Source organism: Triturus cristatus, chromosome 7, assembly GCF_964204655.1.
Source record: "Triturus cristatus chromosome 7, aTriCri1.1, whole genome shotgun sequence".
NCBI classification, from domain to species: domain Eukaryota; kingdom Metazoa; phylum Chordata; class Amphibia; order Caudata; family Salamandridae; genus Triturus; species Triturus cristatus.
Window position 1 is genome coordinate 1482542494 of NC_140590.1, and position 17379 is coordinate 1482559872.

At 43.6% G+C, this 17379-nt stretch overlaps 1 protein-coding gene across 1 annotated transcript in view; it reads right to left on the bottom strand.

Annotated features, from left to right (window-relative positions):
* LOC146812221 (protein-glutamine gamma-glutamyltransferase E-like) overlaps positions 1-17379 on the bottom strand; it is a 300617-nt gene that overhangs the window by 229463 nt on the left and 53775 nt on the right. The window contains exon 4 of the mRNA XM_085619253.1: positions 4999-5117. Coding sequence (XP_085475379.1) covers positions 4999-5117 — 119 coding nt within the window. The remainder of the gene's footprint in view (positions 1-4998; positions 5118-17379) is intronic.

The following is a 17379-nucleotide window of genomic DNA, read 5'->3' on the forward strand; positions in this document are numbered from 1 at the left end:
CCATATACACCATTATTAGCCATTTCCTCCACTACTTTCCCCTTCTTCCTCTAAGCTATTCCCGGCCCATCCCTTCCACTCCCAAAGTTACCGACATGTCTTAAATCTTACATTCCTTAGATCTTCCCATTTAATTCATCTAGGAATCCTTTGGCTTTAATTTCAGATGTAAAATAGCGGGATCTATCCCCTACAACAACTTTTAGTTTGGCAGGGTTCATAAGGTAAGCCTGTGCCCCCTTTGCCTGGAACGGGTTAATGATCTGTCATAACCTCCAGCGTCTTTCAGCGATTACATGACAAAAGTCTGGTCCAGTAAAAAACTCTATGCAGTCAAGTTGGCGTTAAATGTCTGGTCTGGCTTTCTCAAATATGATCTGCCGGAGAAGATTGTTCCCAAAAGAGACTAACACTGCTCTAGGGCTAGCATCCGCTCAATTAGGGTGCTTCAATACCATAGGGACTCCATTAGCCCGCTGAATTTCCTGACCCCAGTTCCATCCTGCAACTTCAGGAAAAGCCTTTGCTAGTAAATCGGCTATATATAGGTGGATGTCTGCGCCTCCTTTGTCCTCTGGAATACCCAGGAATCGCAGATTGTTCCTACGCTGGCGATTTTCATGGTCTTCCAGCTTTCATTGCATATCAGTTAGTCTAGCCTTGTGCGATTCGATCTGGAGCTGGGTTGCCACAATATCAGTCTCGAGATTCCTAGTTCTTGTCTCCAGCTCTGTGATTCGGTCCGAGATCTCACTGCATAGTTTAGCAACTTTCCGAACTGACCCCTGCACCTTACGGATACCTGCCTGAGAGCATCTATTATCTAGTCTCTTCCTGATGAGCCATAACCGATTGCAGTATAGCATACAGGGTTTTAGTGGGTGTATTTTCAGAGCCTGGTACTTTGTCCCCTAAATCCCCAATAAGCTACTTAGATGGTGTATAATCCCAATTTAGATCTGCTTCCCCCTCCCCCCCCGGCTTGGCCAGGGATACCTGCTGCCCTGCTAGCTTTTTTCGTTGCAGCAGAATCCCTTCCACTAGTGTCTGGTAAGCTTTCACTCTCCCCTTCACTCAAGCTCGTCAAGGACAGGGAATCCACTATTGACCCTGTATCATTCGATAATGAATAGAAATAATCCGTTACCTCTACATCAGAATCTCTCATACATTGACTATTTTGGTTGTTGGAGTTAGACCCCTGCCGATTTGGACTCCCAGTCTTAGTCATCATAGCCAGTGCTTTTTTAAAATTTGTTTTTATAGAGGTTCGTCAAAAGGATTCCTTATGTATGGTGTTTGAGTTGGTTGTGCTTCTCCTTCCCCGGTTTTATTAGTTACAGAGTCTACAGAGTCTACATTATCAATAAGTAGGGCATTCACACCCTCAGCTTGGTCCCTGCCGATCTCTACCCCATCCTGCTGACAGCAGCTAGTCTCTTGTCTCGCTTTCCCCGCCTGATCGCCCCATACTGAGGGAGGACTGACCTCAAGCACTGCAAGTTCAGCTTGTCCCAACAGTGTATCTCCCCCGCTTTCGCGTTTACCTGTGGGGTCGGTGGGGTTGCAGAGTTCCTCCTTTCCATGTCAAGCATATCACCTTGCTCCGGCATTTCAGCCCCTGTGTGTCCTTCAAGCTTCTTGGAACCGCCAAGCAGTTCCACAATTGTCGGGCCAGGCAAGCGTTGCTGGGGCGCCGTCTCTCCTTTCCCTCTCCTGTCTGGAGCCTCCTTCCGGGTCGTGGTCTGCCCAGAGCGTCCGGGATGTTAAGACGCTCCTGACGCTCCTGCTTCTGCGATGCACATCTCCGATGCGGGACTAGCAGCCAATGATGCAGCCCCCAGTATCGGGCTTCCACTAGTTGGATTCAGTGCCGTTTTGCCCCGAGTCGTAGGTGGTCCCTTCAGGTTCATTCTATCCGGGCGATCTCAGTGCTACACTCCAGAACGGCAGCAACTGGAGGTCAGAGTCCCGTAGATCCGTTGGCAGGTCAGTGCTAGCTCCTGCTCTTTAGCTGCTGTCACATATGTACGGATACACTTGCAAATCCTCTCCTGTAGTAGCTCTAACAAGATTTCCAGAATCAACACAAGCATCCTAGTTATACTGCTGAGGGGGGCATTCTCCGGAGGGTCTCGCTAGATCAGGGCGATTAGTGCTGCAAGCGGTGACCTAGCCACCCGCCATCTTGCTGTCACGTGTTGTGGTTTCTAGAGATCCTACCTTTCCCGGAATTAGTCCAGAAACTGGGGATAGGCGTTAGGTCCCAATTTAAATATATTCAAATTAAGGGCTGCTTGAAAAACCTGGCTAAAGGGTCTTTTAATCTTGGGGCAATACTGGTATTGGATATGGTATACCGGGAGGATGAGAGGATTGGGGATTATTATAATATACTGATGGAAACCCTCCTCGATGACCTGGAAAAAACAGAGACGAAATGGGTGGAAAAACTGGGGGATGAGGAGATCGACTTAGATATGTCATTGGAAATGGGCAAAAAGATTTTTCTTTTGGCAAATCTTCAGTCTCAACATTATAAGACCCTGTTTAATTTGTTTTATACTCCTGCAAAACTTTTTGAATGGGGGAAATGGGAAAGTCATAATTGCCCAAGGTGCCAATACAGCCCTGCCGATATTATACATATGTTTTATGCATGTAGCAAATTGACGCCTCTAAAATCTGGCATCAAAAAATGTGGGCAACAAACAACCAACAAGATGATTACTCTGAGTCCATCATTAATGCTACTGGGTATGATGACCGAGCTGGGCTATCATCATCTCAAAGAGATTTTGTATTCATTACAATAGCAGTAGCTAGGTTATTAATAGCCACGGCATGGAAGGACTCTGAACCTCCTATGTACACATCATGGCTCCGTCGTCTGCTAAATATTTATACTCAGAAAATGGCTCTGTATAAGAATGAGGGGTGGCGAGCTAGGGAGAAAGGATGCAAGATCTGGGCACCCATGATCAAATGGCTCAATAAAAGACACACGGTGTGACCGACTCAGCTATAAGTTATAATACAATGAGAGGAATACTGGATTTCTATTGACGATTGATACATCTTATGAAGGAAGGAGTGTAATTATTTTTATCTTGTTTTTTGCTCTCTCTCTTTTTCTTTCTTACCCTCTCTGTGAAGCATTATATCCCACATAAAATTAGATAGTACAATTAGAATGTTTTAGGCTAAGTTGCAGCCTGCTTACAATGAATTTAGTGATGTAAATAATGGAATTGTGATGGTTTTATATTTTTGTACCTTGTGGCTAAATAAAAAAAATAATAAAAAAATAAAAAGTTTCCAAATAAATGCAGCCGTGGGTCAGTTCTGCACAGAAAGAGCTGGTAAAAATACAGAGAATACGGGTATACACCTTTAAATCAAGAGACCAGAATTTTGCAGCATAAACGTACCACAACTGTCAAGCTGGATAACTTGCTTTAGGGTGGGACCATTCTTGACCACACCTTTCTGAGACCCTATGTAATATCTACAGTACAACACCTCTCTGGAATTCAGAGAGGGCATTCAGGGGTGCCCTCTCCTTTTTGAAGTCCAATTGCAATGTGCTTCTGTTTTGGAGCCTGACAGCACAGATGGACTTCCTCTTTCATCATCGAAGCTGGTGAAGTCAGCATTTCACAATACATTACATTCACTGCCAACTCTGACACTGGACTTCAGAAGCGGAAAAACTTTAGGGCTAGCAATAACACATTTGGGAGAGACACAAACAGGGGATGTACCACAGTGCATCACAAATATCTTCCTTCCATCCACGTACACTTGACCCTATTATTGCCTTTGACACTGCTGACCATCCTGCTTTATTCTTCTCTTGTGACTCACCAAACCGATCCCTCGCATATATATATAGCCCAGGATTGTGAGGAATTGAGTCAAGATAACAAGAAAAGAATACAGTCATTTGGGCAAGAGTGATGTGAGTGGCAAAAATGAAGTTTATGCTTAAAGAGCAAAAGTAGTGAGTTAGAAGTGTAATGTTAAATTTAGGAAAAGAGGTCTGAATACACTAGACTACACAGTAATCGAGAGCTGTCGCAGTAACAGCGACAATTGCGAATGAGAATTTTAGAAGCTAAATGCTATTGAAAGTTGTTGCTGCAAATACACACTGGAGAAGGTGGGATACCTTCTAACTCTAAGGATGTTGAGATCATTCTCTGACCAATGGGACTGGCCAATCTTTAGTACTTCTGTGTGTCCTGCCCGCTAATTTCAGAATTTCAAAACAGGATGTCTTTTAGCCCATGGAGATCCACAAAGTAGTTTGGCAGCGGTGAACTTAAAAGGGATGGTGCTGCAGACTAGTGGAGTGCGAAATTGTGGTCCTTTGCCAAAGGCATCCATGCAATGACATAGTACTCGCTCACTGAGTTAATCATCCACTCTTAGCAAAACTAATTCCTCGTGGCCTAGCACACCCCAGTGTAAATAACAAACCTCTGAGTAAACAGAAATATCACGCTATGTGCTTCGGATTCGCAAATCATTATTCTTCAAATGCACCATATTGTAGTGGTGGATATAGATTCATTTTGAAAATAATGCATGTAAGAGCTTGACCATGAATGGTGCCCAGCTTTTACAGTGCAGCTCTCCATCGGGGCTTTAAAGCACCCGGGTGAACCCACTCCACAGTCATTGCATGCAAATGAATCACAGATTGAGACCATTCTCATGTCAGAGTGTCCAATGCCCCATACTAATGCTCTTGCTTGCCTAGGTAGCATAACCAAGACACAGAGTTTATTCTCTTGCAGACAAAATTTGACTACCATCCCTCTCTGTTGCAGTAGCTGCAGCCACTACCAATTTGCAAATATTCCAGCACTCAGCGACAACTTCGACATGTTCGTTAAGAAATCTTTTTCTCTTCAGGGGCACCGGGGAACCATGGGAGCACTCTAACAAACACCTGAATAAATAAATAGTTGAATGAGTAAATACATTCATTACCTGACCATAATTCCATCCTTGCTGGTCAATGTACTTAATGTTCCCCAAATACAGGATTCCATGGTCGTTGAGTACATATTCATTCCGCTCATACTCATCAGGCATGTAGACCACATCATCTGAAATCAAATGGCACAGAGGTGGTTACACCCGCTTCTCAAATAAATGGGGACAGAGCAAATAACCCCACCCCGTGGTGGAGAGGCCACCCCGTAATTTATAAATGACTGCCAAACAGGCAGCGGTAAGCAACAGTAAAAATTGACTACATATCCGTCCATCTAAATTAGGCGGGCCATTTCTCCGATGACCTTTACTACCCAAGGCTGTAGAAGAAGTTTAGCCACGGCAGAGACAGGGTAGTCTCTGCCGTGGCCAAACCGAAGGTCCACTTGTATTCAAATTGGGTGGGCAGACCTTAATTTTGGTGGTATGTATACTCCGTCACCATTGCGATGGAGTATACATACCGCCAATATACAATTTGGGCCCTATGTGTCTCCTTCCTCCTAATCACATCTGTGTTCTCTTTGTAGTATTTCTCTCACTCCCAGTACTGCTTCTCGCTCATCTGTTTGTATCTTATGCTGTGATTCCTTTTTTCACACCTGTATTTTACTTTCTCAATTTGGTTTCTAACTTCCTTGTTTTTGCTTTGCTTAATCTTGTGAGTTTTTATGCATTGCTTATAGAGAGCTTTGGCTGTATGCTGAATCCCATGTAATTAAGGAAAATAATAAAACACAATAAACATAGAGAGTGACTTTGTGTTAAACCCATTCAGCCAATGCTGACTGTGTCATTTACATCTTGGATCAAGCACCAGAAAAGAAAGTGATTGAGTATTTGAAGTGTCACTTATAATGATTGATGGAATTTGCCTGTTTACCTGTCTAACTCTGAATAGGGAGTGCAGACATACAGAGGAAAGGAAGAATAAGGCCTCCTCATAATTGCCTGCAGCACTAACAGATGAAATAAGCATTTGCAATGTAATAGGACTCGCATTTACGCAAGATCTATTGCATTGTGGGCGGCGGGTGGGGGGGCAGGGGGGCACGAACAACGGGAGTGCTGGGGGGGGCGAGAAGGCATGGCAGAAAATAGTACTCGAAGTAAAGGGACCAGTAGCCATGTAAGGATACAAATGACGACATGGCTGTCGTAGGGAGGGACTAACAGGTCTATAAACCAATGGAGGCAGCATTTAGTAAAGGACAAAGACACAAGCCAATGAAAAAGATGGGTGGGGGAGTGGGCGTGGCTTCTCTCCCGTACTCAACTACCCCAGATCAACCCCAGAGCAGCGCTTGCGCACTGGCTCAGGGCTCGACCTAAAAAGGGCAATGATATACAGAAGCTGGCTGCTCCTTACAGCTACTGACGTAACCACCCAGTCCCATTCATCTTGATATTATAATGGAAACATCTAAACATACCAATTGCTGATACTCAAGTTGCTCCATGCAGTTGACTGCAGGCACATCTGGTTGCAAACTGTGCGGTACCAACCCCCACCCCAGTACACCCGGGGTTGAGTAGAGTCTCAGGCAAGCCATTGAGTGGCAAGTCCTTCCACAGGAGGTGGTGCAGAGTGCTGCTGCCATTCTCCCTAGCAGCACACCTTGGGCTGTAAGGATAAAATGATGCAGACCGGATCCTGATACTCTAGAGGAAGAGTGACTTTATCTTCAGGCCAGAATGCAGTCCAGGAAGGAGAATATCCAAGGACCAGGTTACCCACTGCCACAGATGCCGGGCAAATGGAGCATTTGCAGTGCAGCACTATCATCTGCCACTGTTCTTGTTGGATTTCACCAGCTATGGGGTTCTTCTCGAGTTTGTCCTGGAAGGTGCAGTGCATTAACAAAGTTTTAAGGCCCCCCGCATAATATGGTGGGGGCTGCCCATAACCTCACACTGATACTGGTTCTGCACATGTGTCTACCTTTCCTCTTCCTGCCACACATCACATAGCCTCAACAGGACGTTTATGATACAACTGCCTAAAAGAGTATACTAATATCCCTAAGTGATCCACATGCACTGTAGTCAGAATGATAGGAGAGCACATCAAAAACCTCTCTCATTATCCTTAATTCACAAAATGGGAGTTGATGTGTTGACAAGTGTGTGTTCCCGTTATCATAGAAATACCTCCATTTGCACTCCATGATTAAAAATTGTATTTCCTCTTCCCAATATGCAGTTTTCCTAACACATATTGTGCTTTTTATAAAATACATGGGGTGAAGTGCCATTGACGCACAACTACTAAACAAACATTGTCTGTTTTGGACAAGATATGGCCTAGTAGCTACACAGTGCTGGATAGCTTGGTTCACCCCCCGGCTGCACCCTCAACAAACGGTAAACTTGGCAAAATTGGTATTTGTTGGCATTAGGACTCTGTGACCTTTACCACTGCTAGCCACTGCTAATGAGCTTGTGTTTACTCCCTAAAACATGGTAAAATTGGCTTACACCTGATTACCATATTTAATTTACCTATGAGTCCCTAGTAAAGTGATATACCATATACCCATGGCCTGTAAATTAAATGCTACTAGTGGGCCTGCAGCACTTATTGTGCCACCCACTTATGTAGCCCTGTAAAACATGTCTTGGCCTGCCATTGCAGCCTACTAGCAGTTTTTTTACTGCCAATTCAACTGGGCAAAATAGCCTCTTTGTCAAGCCTAAAACTCTTTTCAATACATACAAGGCACACCTAGGGTAGGCCCTAAACAGCCCCTAGGGAAGGGTACAGCACAGATAAAAAGTTGGACATGTACTTTTATGTTTTACATGTCCTGGTGGGGGAAAACTGCTAATATTGTTTTTTCCACTCTCTAAGTTTTACCTCTCCCATAGGATAACATTGGGTTACCTTATTACATTTAGCAAGTGTTAAATTGTGATTAGGAACAGGTAGAAAAGTCAAGTCAAGTCAAAGAAACTTTATCCGTCCAACGTAGGCCATAAAAGCAGATAAAACACACAGTACCAAAACTGATCAATAAAATATATTAAAAAGGACAGAATGATAATTTATATAACTGTTTCAGACAGACGGAAGGTATATGGCTCAGAAGACGCAGAGACTCGAGATTTAAACCGCCCTGTAAAGTGCAAAATAGTGCAGTACATATATATAAAAACCACTGGCAAAATACAATAAAACTACTTAAAGCAGTCCTAAAAAGCCAATAGAGAATGTGGGGAACCAGATCCAAAAACTAACCCACTTAAGCTGTGGGCAGTTTTTTCTTTTGTCTTAATGCACCTGATACGAAACTGGCAATTCCATAGCAAATCACAGGGGAAGATAGCATTTGCAAATATATCAGAGCTGGTTTGACTTGTGAAAAGTTACATTGCTTTAACAATGGAAGAATATATTTTTTTTCCGTAAGTTACCATAAAAATCACAGAAAAAAATAAAGTGTGAAAGGTCTTGATTTGAAAAATGATCACAAGGAAAAAGCATTAAGGCGTCCATCTTGGAAAAACACCCAAAGGAACAGATAGACCCCAGTGAATAAGATTAAACCTAAACCTGGTTAAAAGAGAAAGATGATACTGGCTCTTAATATACGACCAGTAAGGATCTCCTATGGTTCCTGGGCTCACTATTACATATTGCCTTACTGTAGGCTTGGAGAGTTCACTGCTTTCCTTTTCTACCATCCTTCTTTCTAAAAACAGTGATTATATGTCTCTAAACTCACTGGGGCACATCGGCCTATGATTCGTGAACAACTCGAGGCGACCTAGGATCTTCAACTGCTTTAAGACATAACCAAGCCATGGAATATGAAGGGCCCCATCAAGTTTCATACAGTCCTCTAGAATAAGATGGTTCAGCGTAAGAGTAGGGATAGACCATATTGTCAACCAACATATTACTGGGGCCATAGAAATAGTATCAGAAATATAACCCTGCCCAAGTTCCTCATGTCGCTGAAGTTGCGGCTCTTAAATTAAGCGGCGGCCCCCTGGGCACAACGTTGGGGTCTCACCGAGGTGAGATATTTTGAAATGTAATGAAGGTACATCCAACCTGATTAATTGTAAACCATCAGTAGAATTTTAATTCATTTCCTTCAAATGATATCAAATTAAGTTTTTATCCGAAAGGATGCACAACCAAAATTTCCAAAAGTTCAGCATTCCCTATGCATTTCGGGCTCTTGGCCTTTCTTCAGGGGAAATTATCTGAAAAACAAACAGCGTTTGATACCTCACTGATACCGAAAGCACAACATATGAATTAAAAAATGTTAAATGAGAAAGAACCACTGTGTACCGTGATTTGCGCACAAAATCACAGGAATGAAGGATAAGTCTTAGCGGGGTGACGGAAAAAAGACTAAAATATACAAGGTTAGCAAAGAAAAACACTAATAATGTTTGTAGTGTGCACCAAGAAAAGGATGTGCTAATTGGCGTAGAAGGTCGCATTATATCACATGAAACAAAAACGAGGACCGAAGAAGTGCTGATAAAAAAGCAAGGAAACATGCAAACGAATATACGGAGTGAGTGAAACTCCGTATAGATTTTGTGCGATAGACGGAATATGTGGTTAATAGAAAAACCGTGTTCAGGTGTTGTATTAACGCAGGCATTGAAGCCGATGTATCCAAATGACAAAATGCGCTTCTAACCCATAAACAGTGTTACATAAGAAGCCTATGTATCCAAGTCAAGGGGTGATACCCCAGGAAATCACGACAACGTTCCAGTTACTCATTTTCCAGGTGTACGTGTTCGCACTTTCTTTCAAGTTCCTCATGTACCATAAAGGATGGGGTACAAGGGGGTACTGCTAGGAGTCTGCAGAGATGTTTATTCCTTAATAACCTGCAATTCACTAATGTCTTTGTAGCCCCAAGCATCACTACCATAAATGGTCATGGGTATAAATTTCTCATTGTAAACCTTCAATAGGGCTGGTAGTGATTTTGCCCCCAATCCCCTGACAAAGTCCAAGGTGTCTACAGCTGCTCTGGCCAGTGTGTTTTTTAGTGCCCTCTGAGCCACCCAAGACCCCCTTTCATCAAACAAGATGCCGAAGATGCCTAAGTATGGGAATGTAGAAACTTAAGTCGATTCACCTTCCCTACACAGAAGCCTACTTTTGGAAAATGTTGTTCTTAAGGTCGTCATTAAATGTGACTTATTAATTGAAAGGTCAAGTGAAACCATAAAATCAATAAAAGTGTTAACAAGACTTTGCAGCCCCACAGTCGTTCTGGCAAGTAACAATGTGCGTCATCTGCATACAGCAGACCTGGACAAGTTTAGAGTCTGCTTTGGGGATGTCTTTACACGCAGCTGATAAAACCTCCCCAGGTTTATTAATGTATAGGGTAAAGAAAACAGGGGCTAAAATGCATTCCTGTCTTCCCCCCTTGACCTCCCAGGAAGCTGAAAGAGAGCTGTTTTCATTAAATCTAACAGAGACTTCCAGATTTGAGTGTCACCAATGCAAAAAGCCACCAAATTGGCATCCATGCCCATCTCTAGAAGCAATGGCCATAATATGGCGTCTGTTTGGTGTCTGAAACCTTGTAATTAAAAATCCTCTTTAATGGTAAAGTCAGGTTTTAAGTCACAATTTTGAAAATACCATTCTTAGAAAGTTGGCATTTTCCTGCCCTATTTGGTGCCTGCAGCCTGTTCCTGGGTCACATGACTAGGTGTGAGTGGCAGTTTGCTTTTGTACATTCTTTCCACATAGCCTCACAATAGAGGGATTAGGTGTGCCTGGATGTGCCATCTCAGGCAAGATGGGAGTGCTGAGCTGCCCCCCCCCCACCACTTGCAGGTCAATAGACGGTGCCCTTCTCACTTACAAAGGATTTCACACTAGTCTATTGAGTCTGTAGCTAGGCTGGAGCCAGGGTGAGGAGGCAGGAAATTCCAATGCACTTCTGAAAGGGGGACTTCTAGAGCCTTCTACTACAAAGAAGGCATCAGGTATAAAAAAAAGGGACCATCTGGCCCACTATTCATATCACTTAGTCTTGAAAGAAGGTTTGCTCTACTGTAATGCTGCCTGCGTAATAAGGGCGGTACCTGCAATTGAACCCAGGACTACCAGGTTGACTCCAAGGGCTAGTTGGCTGGCCTACTGATCAGAGCCTCAGGTCCAGAGAAGGCTACAACCATCTTGAACCCTGCACTTGGACTCTGCCTACTGTGATTCATAAACCCCAAAGTGATGCCACCCCAGTCACTGGCCCTTGTAAGTGGGGATGAAGGTGCCCTGTCATGTCAGCCGAGCTCCCCATTACCCACGCAGAGTGACCCAAATCGACACGTACCTCGCCTAGCAGCCCTAACAGCTCTTTACAGGAACCGATGCTATGCAACACATTTCAATGCATGACCCAGCTTTGCACATTGGAACTGCTGCTGCAAGGCGCAATGTCCAGAATCAAGGACATAAGGTACAATTCTCAGCGGGCTTAGCCTGGGCCCTGTATCCGGCCCGTGCACTGAACTTGTGACTTTATTCCAGTCTGCCGCATCCAGATAACCTCAGTGGGGGCTTTGTGTTTTTAAGCACTATTTTTACCTAAATCCTTAAAATTGCAACGTTTGTGGAGTTTTTTTTGTGTTGCGTTTTCACTTCATTGTTTATGTGCTGCATAAATACTTTACACATTGTCTTTAAGTTAAGTCTGACTGCTTTTGTGCCAAGCTACCACAGGGTTGAGTGCTGGTTAATTTAGTTACTTTTGGTGGTTCATCCTGACAAGGGTTGAGGCTTTTCACTGAGTAGGGTTTCTCTCCCCTCAACCAACAACCCAATGCCTCACAATATGCTAATGCTTGGAGTGATCCAATGTGCTTTTGAATCAATTGAGACATCAATGCCTATTATATAGTGCAATAGGTGAGCAATCTATACTCCTGAGAGGCGGCTGGGAGGTGTGGTTCCCTTTCTATCAAGAGGTGTGGAGAGAAATTAGGGCAAATGTTGCATTTTACAAATAAACTAATAATTCCTAGGTTTTACAGATCAGGCTGAAGGAAACTCAGAGTAGTCTATGGATTTTCAGAGTGTTCAGACGTAATATTTTTCACATCAGCAAATCCTGAATTAGCTCATTTTCTTTTTCTTCCCCCTCCTTTCTTTGCTCTCTTTTTCAGCCCCATCTTGTTCCCTTTTCACTATTTCTCTCACCTTTCCTACATTCCCCTTCAAATCTCTTTGTGGTCCTCATATGTTTGTTATTGTCTACGGCATCTAATCTGTGGTTCCTGTTACCACTTTGTCTCATTTTCTTTCCCCTTGTAGTTCTCCTCCATTCGCTTCTCTGTCATGTTTGATGCTTATTTATTTTCTACTTTTCTTTCTCCTTTCTCTTTGATCTTTCCTTAATTTTCATTCCCTTTATTTTGCTCTCACGTTCATTCTTTTCCTCCCCTCTGTTGTTCCTCAATCTGTCTCCCTTACTGTTCCTTATCGTTCCTTTGCTTCACCTTATGTATTTTCTTTCCTTTTCACTGTTTTACTCTTTAAGAATGTTGAGTCATTTGATTCTCTGTCTGAGTGCTTCGATCAGAGTTGTGTGTGGGCATATAAATCACTCCTGCCCTGGCAACGAGGTGCAGTAGCAAAGGCGACACAAGAGGAAGCTTAGCTTTCTGAGACCATGGACAGAGGCAGCAGTGAAAGTTTAACTCACTCATAAAACAACAAAGCTAGCAACATTGCAAGCTTCATGGATTCACAGTACAGGTACAGCCGGGGCAGGACTAGAAGGGTCCCTCGTGCCCAGAACACACAGTGTAGGTGCGGCACAGACAGCGGCAGTCAACAAAGTACCTTACACTGCACAGGTTCAACAGCAACAGCAGCAATGCACAGGTTAAGAAGCAACAGCAGCAATGCAAGCTTCTTCACATAGAATATCCACAGCACACGGGACAGCAGTGCAAGCTTCCCTGATGTAAAGCATGTACAGTGTGAGAAGTAGCACTGCAAGTGTCCCGTATCAAAACCGGTGCAACACTTTAAATAACAATCCAAGACGCAATCGGAAAACAGGCACAGCGGAATAAGCCTGTGTATGCCTGCTGTGCATAAAACGCGAAAAGCAGGATAGAAGTTATCCACGACTTCCTCACAAACCCGCAAACGAGCAAGTGGGCAAGGATTACAAAACAGATAAACAAAGGCCAGCAGCTACACAGAATCTCAGAGAAGGTATGCTTGTGCAAACCTGCCAAGTGACCACGTGCCATGTCCAACCCCTTCAGAGAGTCTCACTTTTATCCAACAGCACCTTGCAAGCTTGAAGATGGAAGCCAATGTTTATAATGATAAAACTGCCAGTCGGAAAATTCAATGTGATGTTATCTGAGTAGCTGTCATTGGCTTTTCTATTTAACAACTGTGTAAAGTGTATCAGGCAGTCATTCTTCAAGGCATTAATGAAGTAGTGACAGCAGGCACATATGCTTTCAGATTGGCAACAAATGTTGTGCAGTTTCACTGTAATCTTGAAAATGCATGCAAAGTCTACATCTTGAAACGTTGAGACGTTTAACCTTGGCGATTTTCTATGATGTGCATGATTCAATAGGCGCATGTTAAAGTATGTTTACATTTTATTTTATTATACTTTGAAATATACATAATTATGGGAGATGGCATGATAAACTTGTACAATTGCCCATCCTGGTTTGCTGGTCATTTCATTGAAGTAAAACAACTTAGAAATTTAGATAGAGGTCAACCAGTCACCTTCGAGACACTAAGGGCCTCATTAGGATGTCGGGCGGACCACCACCGACAGGCTGTCGGTGGCAATCAGCCCGACATCAGAGAAACGGTCCGACCGCCGGATTAAGATACTGGTCGTCCGAGTGCAGCGGCGGGGGGAAAGACCACCACTTCCGACAGGCTCAAGGAGTCTGTTGGGGCGGCAGTCGGACAGTAACCTCTACTATGAAGGCGGTGACCACCATAGAGATTACGATGTCCATTTCCCACACCCTTCTCATGGCAGTCCCACTGCCATGGAAAGGCAGTGGGAAAGGAAATTTGGTGGCCCCCTGCAGGGGCCTCGTCCCCCTTGGGCCTCTGCTATGTGGCCAGGGGGGCACATGTGGTGTCCCCACAAACATCCATCCACTGTGTGCCAGGTACCACATGGTGCCTGGCACACGGTGCATGGATGTTTTAAAACATGCCTTTTACTACTGCGGCTTATGCTGCGGCCCTTTTCTGGGATGTAGAACAAGCCGCAATGGTAAAAGGCATGAGTCTGACTGCCTACACGGCGGTCACATCATAAAATGGCGAGTGGAGCCATGGACTACTTGTCGAACGCCCTCCTTTCCACTACGATGTCCGACTACCACCATATGAGGCCCTTTGTTGCAAGACCTGTGAACATGGATACTGCCAGTCCCACTCCCTGAGCCCATGCACAACTCCAAGGCAGGTAGCGCACAAAAGCATACACAGAGACCATCTACTGGCCTTCATCCCTGCTCCTGTTCACATTCCAGAGATCCTTCAGGTACAACAAAATTACAGCTGCAGAGGGAAAATAAAACGAACTCCTCTTGTTATGTGTTGCACAGCTCTGAACACTTCAACTGACCAGTGAGTTTTGCTTCACATTAAAGTACCTTTTGCTCAGTCCTTAAATGGTTCCAAATGAAGAGTGGGCCTAGAGGTTTTAGAAACTGGATTAATGGGGTAAAGAAATGAGAGGTGGTAAAGAGGTTTGAAGCTATACTGCCTAGGTCTAGGAGTAGGGTGGTACCACCCTTCCCTTTCCTGTGACGCCACTCGGCACATCTTAATTTTGGGCTGATCCAACTGCTTAATTAGCAAGAAATAAATGAAAAACAAATATGATTTAAAAAAAAAAAAGGGAAATGCAAGCTGGGCGGCTTTCAACACACCTATCCCTCCCTGTGTCTTCTGCCTGGGCAAATGGGCCCTATCCTGCGAAGAGTTTCTCTGCCCCCCAGGAACCCCTGGCTGGAACTATCACAACCTTCCTGGGGCGGACTGCACGATGAACATTGCGGATCTAGTTCACCACGCAGTTCAGGGCTTCACAAGCCATTCAGGGACCTCAGCCACCATGTAAAGCCTGGAAATAATGACGTGTGCAGTGTATCCACAACAATGGAACCTGCCTCTCTGCAAAAAAAGCAATTGTTGAGCAGAACTATTTACATTTCTTTAGAGGCCAGCTAGGGCTGTGGGAGCTCACAAATGGAGGGGCAAGTGTGCCACCACAGGAGCTGCGGGTCCTTTTTTATGCCCCTGTCCAGGATCTATGCCCCTGTCCCCTGAGCCTCTCTGCACAGTCCCTTTGTTAGCTCTCAGTCTCCTACTCTCTCTTAGAACAGATCCTAACATGCACCACAGAATTCCATGCGAGGGCAGCAGAACACACAGACCTACAAGAGGAGACGCACTGCACCCTTCCTAACAGAAGAGAATTATAAAGTACAATTTGAAGTTGCCAGGAGGAGTCCCTCACCACTCTTCAGTACATAGCACTGGATGAGTTAGTCAGTAATCAAATAATTAAAAAATATTCTGTTAGGGTGACCCTGCTGACACCGCTAGAGTGCTACACCCTATATGTAGCCGAGTTAAAGATAGAAAGTTGAAGCAGATATACTAATTGCTCAAATGACAATTCTGATTGATTATTTTGTGAGTGAATGGAGTCAATATTGGCAAGCAAACAGCAAACGTTTATCCAATAAAATACAGTGGTTCATAATTCTTGCATTTGCTTACCACACAAATAGAGACAGCTCAATCATGTGTAATTGCTGGTCCGTTGTCCTCTCCTTGTTAGGTGTGACTTCCTCACCTCTGCTCAATTCATAAATAATTTTTGCTTTACTATTGTAATGCTCTTGTGTGATTGATAAAAGGTACTCATGCATATACAACACTTCCCATAGCAGTAGTAGATGATAGTTGCAGCAAGTGCAGGGGCACCAGGGCCAATGATTATCAGGGGCACTCTAAACCCCAATTATATCTGTATTTTACTGACAGAGGAGTGAACAAAGGGCCATTTTCTCAGGATATCCCCCAATTCCTGTGCCACTGACTCTTACGGTGTGGGCCAAGAAACATGTGACAAACCTTAGCACTCTGATATACTTTTTGTACAAATATACGTTTTCTCTTCTGATTCTATATATATCTTATGCTCACCACTTACTTGGCTGTTTGGGCACACAACACATGACATGTTTAAGACGGCTCTTTTTGTGGGTATTTACTTTTCATTTATAGTCCACATCCCTTTTAGTTTTAACAGTTGTACTAGTAGAACCATATTTTTATTTTAAAAATACCCCCATAGTTTGCTGCATCGCTGTTTTTTGTAACTACATGTTATGCTTCATACAAAATTATTGACAACACTGGACTTGCAGGGTGACTTTCTTCTCCAAATGACTGTACTTTTATGGGTGTGTGATGCTCTGGTGTGGCCTGCTGTTCAAGAAGCAGGACACAACCCATTTTGTCATGCATGTATTTTTATTCAGCTAGTACATGGCTTCAGCAACATCCCCAGAATCTATCTGAGATTTCATAGTTAATCCTCCTTATTGCGCATTCAAAAAAGTATGAGATCGTTCATATCCCCTGTCTCCACGTACATTTGAAGAAACAATTCTGAATGAAATCCCCCAAAAACATTTGAGTGTTTCATTGCTCAATGATCCTGCCAGAACTGCACATTAATCATGACATCAAAAGATACTGTTTATGCCAAGTAGCCAATGCGTTTATAGACCACTCTAAACTCAAACGTCTTCTGTGGCTGGAATTATGACAGTAAACCTACTGGGGGGTACATCATGTTAAAAATGTAATGGCAACTCTTGGCGTTCAAGGTCAACGTTCATAGGAAACTGGACCGTGCCATCTCTTGAACCCTGTTCAGTTAGCCCAAAGGTGAGAAATTAATTTGTATCTTGTCACAATAACAGTTTTAACAACGCCTATCGACTTATAGAATCACTTGCCCATGGTGTCTTCAAGATTAATATGATTCTGTTTCTAGAGTCAGTATATATCTTTTGTGCCGTTCCATTTAACTCTCTATCACAATCAGGAACAATGAGACATATAAAGTTAGATGTATTCATTATATTTACCAAAATTCCTCCAGCATGTGCCTTGACGGTGTGATTCAGTCACTTACTTGGCATTTTACTCATTTAGATATAATACCCATTGTACCCCCCACTGCAATAGCACATTGAAGGACGTGTTTTACCATTGGTGAAGTAATGGATAATTTAACAGCAATATGTCACTAATACTTGATTACCTAACTGCCCCACTTGTTGTTGCCTTTGCGT